The sequence below is a fragment of the Scyliorhinus canicula genome, chromosome 1 (genome assembly GCF_902713615.1).
Source record: "Scyliorhinus canicula chromosome 1, sScyCan1.1, whole genome shotgun sequence".
NCBI classification, from domain to species: Eukaryota; Metazoa; Chordata; class Chondrichthyes; order Carcharhiniformes; family Scyliorhinidae; genus Scyliorhinus; species Scyliorhinus canicula.
Window position 1 is genome coordinate 211,833,229 of NC_052146.1, and position 14,024 is coordinate 211,847,252.

Sequence of the window (14,024 nt, forward strand, 5' to 3'; positions counted from 1 at the left end):
TTTATTGACCACAGTGAACAACAGGTGTTAGGCTACACAATTAGGGGAAATGACAAACTCGCAAGAATGGAATAATCCTCATTAAAGTCAACTTTAACAACCGCTTTCTTGTTCTGAAGCTGGTAATTTTCATTCAGTGAAGATTTCTTAATTAGGTAGTGGTTTAAACAGATTATCATGTGCATTTAACCTCTAAAGATAAATAGATGTCTTATGTGTCATACGTGTTCCTGTTCGCAAAGTGTGGGGATACTGATTGTCACTCTCAAGACTCCCCACACCCAATGGTCCTAATTCTCACTCCTCCCAAAGGCAAAACTCTCAAATATGTTGGTGCACATCAAACAGAGGCGTCTTCATGGCTGGGTCATATTCGCAGGATGGAAGATAATCGCATACCCAAGGATTTATGTACGATGAGGTAGCCAGAGCCAGAAGACCACTAGGACATCCTAAACTCCATTTCAAGAATGCTTGCAAGTGTGACATGAAGACTCTAAAAATTGACTCTCACATTCGGGAGACACGAGCTGATGACAGAGGAAATAGTGACATACCCTCTGGGTCACCATGATGATCAGTGGCTACAGTTGTTTGGCAACTGGTGCCAAAACCGAAAACAACAATGGCCTCTTCAACAATGAGCAAAAGTGAACCATATGAAGCTATTCCACAATTGATCAGATCAACCACATGCCTATCACTGTACTCAGACGGAAAGGTGATGATGATGATTGCAATTTGGCTCATAGTGATTAGACCAGAGGCAAATTCTGCCAGAATACAGTATCCTACCTTCCTGCAAAGAAACACAGTCAGCTAACAATGTTTTCAACTTTGATGGTCAGTAAAAGAGCCTGTGGTCCACCGAGCCTGTGCCATCACAATCTATACACTGGATGCGATTTAATGGCTGCGTTATGCTTGGGTGAATGCCCGACAATGCCGTTAGATTGCAGGAAAGGCCAAAATCGAGAGCCGCTCCCATTGGTGAAATCAGGATCCTGCTGTGGCGTGGCAAGAAACCAATAGTCACCACTTAAGGCCTATCTCCATATAATTAATGGGAACAACCCCTATCTAATGGCCTCCCTTGATCCAACCACCTGCCCAGCACCGATTAGTACACCGTTTTAAAAACGTGAAGCTATGGAATTGATGCTGCAGGGATCAGAGGAGGTGAGTAACCATCTTCACTCCCAGACATTGAGCCCGGGGCACAGGGTTTGCTGCCTCGATGCTCAGGTGGGTGGGGTATCCCCAGTGGGGCAGATTGGGGACAACCTCGGTCGGGGTGGGCTGCCATCAATGGGGTGGGGGGGGGGAGTTGCTCCTGGGCTGGGTAGGGGAGTGTTACAGCACTCACGGGACTGCCATGCCACCCGATGGGACATGTGCACATATTACGGGATAAACCCCAGCCCTGTTTATCTATTCCACTGACCAGACCTCCGGTGGTGGCATGTAGGTGGCTTCTGCTCGAGGCTCTGGTGTTTGGACTTTAATGCCTGGTTTCAAGGGCAGTTTTTGAATGAGCTGGTGCAGGAAGGTATAAGGAAGGTGGGAGGTGTCGAACAGAAGAAGGGCACTGGAAAGAATGTGGCGAGCGAAAATTCACCGGCGAGTGAGTTGGTGAGTCCGGCGGGAAGGAAGATGGCAGAGTTTGGGTCACTGGGTGGGGCCACTCCCCTCACAGTGGAAACTCTGACCAAAGTGATGGCCGGGGAATTTGAGAGGCAGTTCACCAAGCACATGGAAGTGCTGCGAAGGGAGATGATGGCGGTGGTGAAAAAGTGGGTGGAGGAGGCGATTGCCCCGGTGACGGTGGCAGTGTCGAAGACATTGGTCGAGGTGTGGGACCAAGGGGAGAAGTTGAAGGGGGTGGAGGAGGCTCTGTTACAGCACAGGGACCAGTTCACCTAGTTGGCTGAGGAGCTGCGGAGGGCGGTGGAGGCTAACAAAGAGCTCAGAGCTAAGATGAAGAAGAGGTGGCAAAACCTACAGATTGTGGGCCTACCTGAGGAGGTGGAAGGCCCGAGGCCACTCAAGTACTTTGTGAAGATGCTGGCAGAGCTGTTGGGGGAGGGGGAAGAACCCTCCCGATACGAGTTGGACAGGGCACATCGGTCGCACAGGCCTAAGCCGAAAACAAATGAGCCACTGAGGGCAGTTATAATCTGCTTCCATAAATTTCATGTGAAGGAGAAGGTCCTGAGTTGGGCGAAGCAAAGGCAACAGGTGAAGTGGGTAGGCATTGGTATTCGGCTATACCAAGACTTGATGGTGGAACTGGCGAGAAGGTGGTGGCCTTCGGACGGGTGAAGGTGGCACTGTAGAGCAGTGTTTTTTAAACTTTTGTGCCCATTTTTATTGACCGGTCATTCTTCGGGACCCACGACAGCCGACCTTTGCGACCCACGCCAGTCTATCTTTACGACCCACGCCAGCCGATCTTCGTGACCCTTGCCAGATGACCTTCATGACCCACACCGGCTGACCTTCGTGTCCCACCATTTTCACTTACATTTAATATGACAGGTGAGCCTGCTTGGTCCGCATAATCTCACTTGCTTTGTCATTCAATGTTACATTCCTGATGATGGCTTCAGCTGATGATTTAAGATCTCACTACATCCGCTGAAAAAAATCAAGAGGTTTGTCCTTGAACTCACCATGTTTAATCTTCAAATGTCTTTGAAGTTTGGAGGGTTTTAAACTTTCATTTGCTGGTGCTTCCCTGCACATAACACTCATGGGCTTTGCATCCTGATTTGCAGTGGCACAATTAATAAACTACACTTCAAGTAATCATCTTTATGCTGCTTTGTTCCTGTTTACAGCAGCTTCTTCATGGGTTGTTCACCAGAGGCCCAGGAGTTCACACCAGCATGACTGGCAGCTGCAAAATGGAGGAATCTCTCTCACACCCAGAACATGTGACATCAGCAGGACCTGCTCTCTACCGCCACTTCTGGTGGGAGGACGCCTCTGTTTGCTGAAGAAAACAAGCCCTGTACGGCATGCTGATGTCAGAAGGAGGCGGCTGCACCCCCTGGGCTTTGAGCTTGCGCACTACTTGATCTGGCATGCATGCGTGGGATGGTCAGCACTGAAAAATGTCTGCCCCGGCCGGCATTTTTAAAAGCCGGTTGCGGCCATTGGGCGTTCCTCTTGCAATCGGGAACATCGCAACCGATCATGCTGGGACCCTCCTGAAACCATGTGGGTCGCAACCCTGAATTTGAAAATGCTGTATAACAACAGCATGAGGATTGGAGAAGTCTACCCTGCAAAATTGAGGATGACGCACAACCCGAGGGGTTTCTATTTCAAGACGGTGGAGGCAGCTCTTTTTTGTTGTTTCTCGTTTTGTATTTATTGGTGGGTACGGCTGCTGTATAAGGAGCCGAGTGTGCAGACTAATAGCATGACTTCAGGGCATTTCATACTGCACTGTGGCATGAGGCAGGGATGCCCTATGCCACCCCCCCTCCTGGTTTGCATTGGCTATAGAGCTCTTGGTTATTGCACCAAGGAGCTCGGGGTTGTGGAAGTGGATAGTGAGGGGGGAGTGAAGCATAGGGTGTCCCTATATGCTGATGATCTGCTGTTGTATATCTCGGAACTGAGCGCATCAGTGGGGAGTATAATGGAACTGCTCCAGAGATTCAGAACGTACTCGGGATATAAATTGAATCTCGGCAAAAGCGAGTTTTGTATGGTCTCCCCACTGGGAGTCTGAACAGGGGTGTGGGGTCGGAAGTTTAATTTTACTAGCTTGGTGTGGAGGTTGAAGGCTGATTTGTCGAGGTGGGACAATCTTCCTCTGTCTTTGGCGGGCCGGGTACAGGCTTTTAAAATGAATGCTGTGCCACAATTTCTGTTTTTTTTTCAATGTCTGCTGGTCTTTTCACCAAAGTCCTTCTACAAGGGTGCGGAAGGCTGATCCAAGACCACCCCAACCTGTCATGGAGCTGCAGTACGCAGACGACACCTGTGTGCGCACACATTCAGAGGCTAAAAACCACTATTGATGCATTCATCAAGGCATATGAGAGAATGAACCTCAGGCTAAACATCTGGAAAACAAAGGTTCTCTACCGGCCCGCCCTGCCACACAAAACTGCCCCCCAACCATCAAGATCCACGGTGATACCTTGGACAATGTGGATCATTTCCCATACCTTGGGAGCCTCCTCTTGGTGCGAGCAGTCATTGACGTCTAAATCCAGCATCGACTCCAATCCATGGTCCCCGCCCTGCTGTATGCATAAAAAACATGGACAATGTGCAGCAGACACCTCAAATCCCTGGAGAGACATCATTGAAGATGTCTCCGCAAAATCCTGCAAAATCCACTGGCAGGATAGGAATACCAACATGAGCATCCTCTTCCATGCCAAAATCTCCAGGATTGAGGGACTGGTCATGCGCTGCCAGCTGCGATGGGTGGGCCACATTGCCTGCATGCCCAACACAAGACTCCTGAAACAAATGCTTTACTCTGAGCTCCGCAATGGCAAGAGATCACAAGGAGGGCAGAGGAAATGCTACAAGTACACTCTGAAATCCTCCCTAAATAAATGCGACATCCCCATTGACACGTGGGAATTGCTTGCCTTCGAATGCATAAAATGGAGAAAATGCGCCAGCGAAGGCTCCAATCATCTCGAGCATCATAGGTGGAGCATGTGGAGGCCAAGCGTAAACAGCAGGAGAGCGCAGAATCCAGAGTGTCCCACCCACCTCACCAATTACGACGTGCCAAATCTGTGGCCGAGTCTGCGGATCCAGGATTGGACTATTCAACCACCGCAGAACCCACCTCCCGGCATGGAAGCAAGTCATCCTTGACGCTGAGGGACTGCCCAAGAAGAAGAAGAGTATTAGATTATATTGCCAAACTGCATTCTTCCCCTTACAGTCACTCTGAGTTCCAGGCTGCAGCAGTGACATTATTGTATCTTTGCACATGCATTGAATAGTATGCATCTGCAGAGGGACATCGTGGCAATATTGCATGGCCATATTTTGCGGCAGGAGACTTAGTGAATATTGAAACACCTTCTCAGTGCCTACCCTGTTGAGCCTCTTCATACTGTTTTGCTGTTGCTGGCTTCAATGTTTACTCTCCTGATGTGCTGTATTAAGCCAATGCCATGTGAGCACAATTGAGTTTAATTCTTGCAGGTTTTAAAGCCATGGTTGGCCATTAGCAGAGCACTGTTTATTGCGTTCCGGAAAGAAGCTGGGGAAAGTTGCTACTGACTGTTGATGAGAATGATGAATGTGCTCACTGACAATGGAAAATGTTTCAATGTTCCCTTTTATGACGTTGCTAAGCTCTCGTCGACCGAGTGAGGCGGACACCAGCTGCTACCTCCTTAGGTCTCCTTCATTTACGTCAGCAGCACAGCTTCAGTTATACTGCATGAACAAAATGAGCACTGGTCTCCCTTGTTTCATTAAGAGTTCATAACACATGAAAAGAAAGACTGAGAGAGCAAGAAATTTCTATGACGCCTTTGAGAACCTCAGGATGTCCCAAAGTGCTTCTTGCTCATCAAGTACTTTTGAATTGTGATCACTGGAAGAAAACACATCACCAATTGACTGATAGCAAGGTCACAAGGAAATTAGTAAATTAATTAGTAAATGATCAAAGTAAATGACTTTTATTTAATATTCTGGATTGAACAAAAATACCCAACTCCTTTAAACCAATAAAACACCCTCAAGTGCTTCATGGGAGAGTTTCGAGCTAACGTTGACACTAAGCCACATACAGAGATATTAAGACACATGACTAAAAGATTGTTCAAAAAGGTAAGTTTTAAGGAGCACTTAAAAGAGAAAGAGAGGCAGAGAGGTGTAGGGAGGGAGTTCCAGAGTTTAAGGCCTAGATAACTGAAGGCCTGGAGCGATTTAAATCAGGACGCTCAAGAGGTCAAAATTAGAGGAGCGAAAGGATCTCAGAAACTTGTGAGGTTGGAAGGAGACATGGAAGGGCAAGGCTTTTGAAAGTAGTTGAACACAGAGATGAGTATTTAAAAATTAAGGCATTGGAACAAATATAGACCAGCGGTGGTGGGTGATTTCGTCTTGACATAGGAGATGGGCAGCAGAGATTTTGATGAGTTTAAGATTATAGAGCGTAGAATGTGGGAGATCAGCCAGAGACATGTGGGAATAGCCAAGTCCAGAGGTAACAAAGGCATGAATGAGGGTTTCAGCAGCAGATGAGCAGAGACAGGGGTGACGTCAAGTGATGCTACGCAGATGAAACTGAATGGGCAAGGACAACAGATTTCCTTCCCTGAAAGGCATTAGTGAACCAGTTAGACTTTTATTAACAATCAATGATATGGTCACCATGCCAGATTTCTTAACTGAATTCAAGCTTCACCAGCTGATGTGATGGAATGTGAACTCATGCCCCCAGCGAATGAGCCTGGGTGGCTAGATCAGTGGTTCCCAATCTTTTTTCAGTTCAGTAACACAGCACACTTCAATGAGACAAGCAATTCCTCGGCACACCCACTTTTTTTCAGCTGAATCAATTGCTCTTAAACGTCCCACAATGTAGCGAACTGACAGTGGCCAATCACTAACAAGGGGCAGGGCCAACCGGTGTCCCGTCTCCATAGAGATGGAACGTTGGCGACTGCTACATTTTTGGCAGGTTCCCCTTGGATACTTGCCATTTCAGGCCATTCAAAAAGAAAGGTTTGGAAAGGTGGTATCACAACCAGCAACAAATCTTGAATTATATTTATTAATTCTTTTAAAAAAAAGACCACCTTAAATCAATAATTTAATTATACAAGGCCATGGTCATGGAGCAAGAGGAAATATTACAAGCCATGACATGCAGATTAAATCAACAAAATGTGTTTGTTGCATTCAAAAATAAGAGAGAAAAAGATTCTGATAGATCCGGAAATACACTTCAATTGTTCAGTTAAATTTGTTAATATTTGTGACTATCCCCATTCTTGGCTGCATTTTTCAACTAGATTTCTGCATTATTCCATGGAAATAATTATAAATACATCGAAATTGCTGGATACATGATAATTCTGGCTTTGATAAGACAATTCTTCCTGTCATTCGAGTCTTTCCAAAACTCGCTCGTTTTAAACTCAAATAACTCGAAATAAAAACATTTGATAAATCGATACTATGATGTTTGGAAAGTTTATATTTAGCAAGTATTTATTAAGGCTGTTTCTGTTCAAAGGACTGGATCTTGAAGAATGTCGAGGTTGTGTTCGGGCACTTGAAGGAAACCGTTGAAATGTTCAAAGGGGATGTTGGAATTGAGAAAATTTATAACCTTTCCGGAATATATATAAAAGCAACAGGCTAACTCCAACCCAGAGGAATGTTTTATTTTACAAGTGCAAAAGGTCTCTGAGCAAATTAAATTAATTTTCATTGAAGCCCTTTAACATAAAGCAAAGTAGCTGAGTTTAGATTCTTTCCCACCTTCCCCGATTTGATTTCCAAAGTACACAGCTTTCCAATTCCAGCACTGACTGAACAACCGACAGTCAGAAACAGACAAAACTCAATTTAAAAAGGCTTCCAGTTGTAGACCAGCAGTTCGAGTTGATCAGCATAGAGATAGAGAAACGCATTCAGACCTTTATCCAATCTAAAGTCTCGGTCTTGGCTAGTTATTCATCAATTGCCTTTTGGAAAGTTTTTTTTAAATACATACATCTGGATTTTTTTTCCAACCTCTACTTTGGCTGTTTCCTTTTTTAAAAAAAATGTTTTTATTGAAGAATTTAAAATTTTAACAATATCAGCATATAAAAATGGATGTTACGATTATTTTATAAAAAAAACCCCAACCACAGTATAAGAATGTGGTGAATGTAATATAGATGTATATATGTTAATTCACACTGTCTTTGTAAGCGCAGTAGTGCTATCCTACCACTAGGGGGAATAGTGCTGGGAGCACTCAGGAACCTGTACTGGGCTCCACCCTTGGCTCCGCCCACGACTCCTCCCCTACTGCAGCTGTATAAATACCCGTGTCCAGAGTCAGCCTGAGTCACTACGAGTTCATCGACAGGTAACAGGCTGGCTCTGAAGTAAGTTGATTAAAGCCTAGATTCACATTGGAAACACGTGTCTGGTGAATTGATGGTTCCATCAAAGAATAATAATCTTTATTAGTGTCAAGAGTAGGCTTACATTAACACTGCAGCGAAGTTACTGTGAAAAGCCCCTAGTCGCCACATTCTGGCGCCTGTTCGGGTACACAGAGAGAAGAATTCAGAATGTCCAAATTATCTAACAGCGCGTCTGTAGGAAATCGGAGCACCCGGAGGAAACCCACGCAGACACGGGGAGAACGTGCAGACTCCACGCAGACAGTGACCCAAGCCGGGAATCAAACCTGGGACTCTGGCGCTGTGAAGCAACAGTGCTAACCACTGTGCTGTGTGTCACTTAAAAAAATAAGAAACAATATCAAAGGGCTTGTCCGGGATTTGAAGCAGACCTCTCACAAATTCGCAGAGCACAACCTTCGAAGCAAGAATCTTACCCCTAGACCAACGAGCCGGTATTGATTTCATCCAACAAACCCACCTCCTAATCGTACAAGAGACCGTGGCTAACTCCTTAAAAAAGCAATTGAATGGCTGATATCGCAAGTGAAACCCCTCAACTGACACCCGGACGGTGTACATGGAAATACAAGAATTCCACGTGTGTGTGTGAGTTTCCTCCGGGTGCTCCGGTTTCCACCCACAGTCCAAAGATGTGCAGGTTAGGTGGATTGGCCATGATAAATTGCCCTTAGTGTCCAAAATTGCCCTTAGTGTTGGGTGGGGTTGCTGGGTTATGGGAATAGCGTGGAGGTGTTGACCTTGGGTAGGGTGCTCTTTCCAAGAGCCGGTGCAGACTCGATGGGCCGAATGGCCTCCTGCACTGTAAATTCTATGAAAGACCTCGTTAGACCTCATGAGGCATGGTGAGCCGGATAGATCCTGGAAGAAGATTCTCCTGGCATCTACCAGCCGTGCTGCCTTTCGGACGTAATGTGGCTGGTAGATAATGACCTTTATTTTATTTTTTTAAGACTGTGCAGAAAGAATACTTTGCTCCAGGTGTGTTTGCATGAAGATATAGGGATTTGGTATTTTAAAACAAAACTTTATTATTAAAACAAATATTAAACTCTTTAACATCACATCCAAAAATATCTTACAATTACCCCTGGTGGTAGCAGTCAGACTCTGGAATGGAGAAAATCGGTCTGTGGAGTGATTTTCGATGTCAACTGAATGGTTATGTAATTTTGGATTTAGGCTACCAGGCTGGATTTGGGACACAGTAAACCTAGTCCCAGACTTGTTTACACTCCCTGAAGTATTATAACTTCAGTAGTGTAGGAACACCTGAGAACGCTCTAAACTTAGAGCGACTTTTTTCTCATGTCAGGAGACAGTGAGTGTAGTGATCAATGGTTTAACTGAGCTGTGTTTAATTGTATTGGTCTGCTCATTGATCTAAGTTCTCTGTGCTTAATTTCTTAAGCCTGAGGGTGGAACTAGAGAGTTTAAGTAAAGTGACAGCACACAAAAGTTTCCAGAATCTGGACTGAGGGATTTTTTTGGTCTCTTCTACCTGAGGACCAGAAATTCAAGCCCAAGGTCAACAAGTCTTTTAATGATCCACTAAATTTTAAGTCCTGCCCCGACGATTCCCGCAGTGGACAAGATCCGAAAATGTACCACTATGTGGTCAGAGGTCCTGTAATTGCTGAAATATTTGTAAGTACAATAAACCTATTGTTGATTTAGAACTAGTGTAATCTCTGCATTGCTCTGAGATAAATCAGACATCTATGATATACAGAAAATTGGTGCCTGCATAACAGGGAGCACATTCACCTATTTTCTTACAATACCAGGCATGATGGTCTGAAGCTGTGGAGAGTCCTCTCCTGACTGGAAAAATTGTGATGTGCAGTGAGGTGTAGCCTGTAATGCAACTGCTGGATGATGTGCTGGAGGGTTTATCAATGTTAGACTAAAATAATAGCAAAGATAAAGAAACATATGGTATTAAATCAAATAAACCATGCCTGTATAGTGCAAAAAGTAATAATTCTAATATTTAATTGCACCAATTTTTATATCAAAAATCATATCATCTTTCATGACCTCAGGATATTCCAAACATTTTACAGCCATTGAAGTACCTTGTGATATGTAGTAACTGTCGTAATGTGTTCGGACTCCTGTATGAGAATCCCAACAATTTACAATTTGTAAGACTGTGAGAGAAGACTATTAAACCACAATGGTGATAACACTGACCAAATGTTTTATGTTAAAACAAACATTAATTTAAACACAGAATCAATCATATTAGCAACACAGGAGTAACTTTCCAATTAACAATTACAACAGTGCTTAAATAAAAGGGGGAAATATTAACTCGCTATCTATACCTTCCACTGTATATTCCAATTTAGCAACCCAATACAGGTCAAATGCCAGCAATAAATAAAGTTAACAATCAGGGTTACTTGTGTCTCTGAGTAGACCTTTAGAGCGAGACCCTTTCAGGAATAACCTGAAAATCATTCTGTCTTGTCAGACTGAAACTCTATGGCAAACTACAAAACTACAGACAGACTTGGCTCCTCCCATTAATTACATCATCTTTATTTGTGCCACAAGTAGGCTTACATTAACACTGCAACAAAGTCATTGTGAAAATCCCTTAGTTGATACACACCAGCATCCCAAGCATAAGGCATTCTCCAGTCTAATCCCACTAAGATGCCCCATAAACACTATTGGAGGAATCGTTCATAAATTATATACCCCCCAGGAATCCTTCAAAATCAAAACAATGTTCCATTAGCCCGCTTTCTGTAAACAAGTAAACAGCTGAAATCAATGATTACCTCAGCTATACAACCCCATAATTACAGCTTTAGCAGACATGCTGCCTGTATGTATTTGAACCCAGCGTTTTTAATATCATTGCTACAATAAAATATAATATATAATAATTTCCCACATTTATCACAAATGTAGGAAATGTGGCAGGCAGTTTGCACATAGCAAACTCCCTCACACAATAATCTGATAATGACCAGATAATCTGTTGTTTTCAAGTGATATTAATTGTGGGATAAACATTGGCCAGGACACTGCATTTCTTTGAACTAGTTCAATGAGATCCTTTATGTTCATCAGAGAGGTCAGCCAAGGCCTCTTACCCAAAAGATGAGACCTCCAACAGCAGCACTCCTTCTTTACTGCATGGATGTATCAGCCAAAATCTTTGTGCTCACGTCTATGGAGTTAGTTATTCAATCCAGATACACATTAACTATATAAAAGTAGCAAAGATTAGTGGGAGACTAGAGGACTGGGAAATCCTTAGGGGGCAACAGAAAGCTACTAAAAAAGCTATAAAGCTATAAAGATAGATTGTGAGAGTAAACTTGCTCAGAATATAAAAACAGATAGTAAAGGTTTCTACAAAAATATAAAACAAAAAAGAGTGGCTAAGGTAAATATTGGTCCTTTAGAGGATGAGAAGGGAGTTTTAATAATGGGAGATGAGGAAATGGCTGAGGAAGTGAACAGGGTTTTGGATCGGTCTTCACAGTGGAAGACACAAATAACATGCCAGGGACTGATAGAAATGAGGCTATGACAGGTGAGGACCTTAAGAGGATTGTTATCACTAAGGAGGTAGTGATGGGCAAGCTAATGGGGCTAAAGGTAGACATGTCTCCTGGCCCTGATGGAATGCATCCCAGAGTGCTAAAAGAGATGGCTAGGGAAATTGCAGATGCACTAGCGATAATTTACCAAAATTCACTAGACTCTGGGGTGGTCCCGGTGGATTGGAAATTAGCAAACGTGACACCACTATTGAAAAAAGGAGGTAGGCAGAGAGCGGATAATTATAGGCCAGTGAGCTTAACTTCGGTATTAGGGTAGATGCTGGAATCTATCATCAAGAAAGAAATAGCGAGGCATCTGGATAGAAATTGTCCCATTGGGCAATCACAGCATGGGTTCATAAAGGGCAGGTCGTGCCTAACTAATTTAGTGGAATTTTTTGAGGACATTACCAGTGCGGTAGATAACAGGGAGCCAATGGATTTGGTATTTCTGGATTTCCAGAAAGCCTTTGACAAGGTGCCACACAAAAGGTTGCTGCATAAGATAAAGATGCATGGCATTAAGGGTAAGATAGTAGCATGGATAGAGGATTGGTTAATTAATAGAAAGCAAAGAATGGGGATTAATGGGTGTTTCTCTGGTTGGCAATCAGTAGCTAGTGGTGTCCCTCAGGGATCAGTGTTGGGCCCACAATTGTTCACAATTTACATAGATGATTTGGAGTTGGGGACCAAGGGCAATGTGTCCAAGTTTGCAGACGGCACTAAGATGAGTGGTAAAGCGAAAAGTGCAGAGGATACTGGAAGTCTGCAGAGGGATTTGGATAGGTTAAGTGAATAGGCTAGGGTCTGGCAGATGGAATACAATGTTGACAAATGTGAGGTTATCCATTTTGGTAGGAATAACAGCAAACGGGATTATTATTTAAATGATAAAATATTAACGCATGCTGCTATGTGGAGAGACCTGGGTGTGCTAGTGCATGAGTCACAAAAAGTTGGTTTACAGGAGCAGCAGGTGATTAAGAAGGCGAATGGAATTTTGTCCTTCATTGCTAGAGGGATGGAGTTTATGACTAGGGAAGTTATGCTGCAATTGTATAAGGTGTTAGTGAGGCCACACCTGGAGTATTGTGTTCAGTTTTGGTCTCCTTACTTGAGAAAGGACGTACTGGCACTGGAGGGTGTGTAGAGGAGATTCACTAGGTTAATCCCAGAGCTGAAGGGGTTGGATTATGAGGAGAGTTTGAGTAGACTAGGACTGTACTCTTTGGAATTTAGAAGGATGAGGGAGGGATCTTATAGAAACATATAAAATTATGAAGGGAATTGATAGGATAGATGCGGGCAGGTTGTTTCCACTGGCGGGTGACAGCAGAACTAGGGGGCATAGCCTCAAAATAAGGGGAAGTAGATTTAGGACTGAGTTTAGGAGGAATTTCTTCACCCAAAGGGTTCTGAATCTATGGAATTCCTTGCCCAGTGAAGAAGTAGAGGCTCCTTCATTAAATGTTTTAAGATAAAGATAGATAGTTTTTTGAAGAATAAAGGGATTAAGGGTTATGGTATTCAGGCCGGAAAGTGGAGATGAGTCCACAAAAGATCAGCCATGATCTCGTTGAATGGCGGAGCAGGCTCAAGGGGCCAGATGGCTTATTCCTGCTCCTAGCTCTTATGTTCTTATAAAGTGTAATATACCCATAACAAATCCTAGATTTTTATATTAAAATTAATATAAAATGAAAGCAAGTAGTGACTGTTTCTTATGTGTTTTTACAGGAGAGTCCTGAGGGATTTTGCAATTCCAGAACAAAGCAATGGGGACATGTCGGGCAGAAGAAGCAAAAGTTCCGGCCTCCTCAATGGTCCGAAGAAGCCTCCAAACAGCAGTCGCCAGTCAAACATTCAAGGTCTCTCTATTGTCATGAACCCTGGCAGAACTGATGACCCCTACAGGATAACTTTTGCAAAACAGGAACTGATGAGGACCAAACCAGGTTACCAGGAAGTGTGCGAGGTACGCATGTCACAAGTGTGGTCCAATAATAATCTGTCGATAGTCACGTAGACATGTGGGTCATAGTGTTGAAGGCAGAGGTTCATTGAAAAATCCTCAGGCCCTTTGTATTGCATATTTTAAAACTGCGACCATGTACCCGCTGTCCCAGTTTCACCTAGAATAGGAGTGGCAGTTTATCCACTTCATAATAATACAGAAACAGGAAGCACGCTCAAACCTCCCTGGACCATAACTGAATCTGCTTTGCTTCTTTCAGACACTCCCTAGTTTTTCCCCAAGATTCTGGTTACTGGCACTCTGAAGCCCAGCTTATCTGGCCTATCACCTCAT

General features: G+C 43.8%; 1 protein-coding gene across 1 annotated transcript in view; it reads left to right on the forward strand.

The window, feature by feature from the left end:
* Window positions 1–14,024, forward strand: part of LOC119971465 — a 258,981-nt gene that overhangs the window by 79,511 nt on the left and 165,446 nt on the right. Inside the window, exon 6 of the mRNA XM_038807034.1 lies at window positions 13,454–13,691. Within this exon, the coding sequence (XP_038662962.1) occupies window positions 13,454–13,691 (238 nt within the window). The remainder of the gene's footprint in view (window positions 1–13,453; window positions 13,692–14,024) is intronic.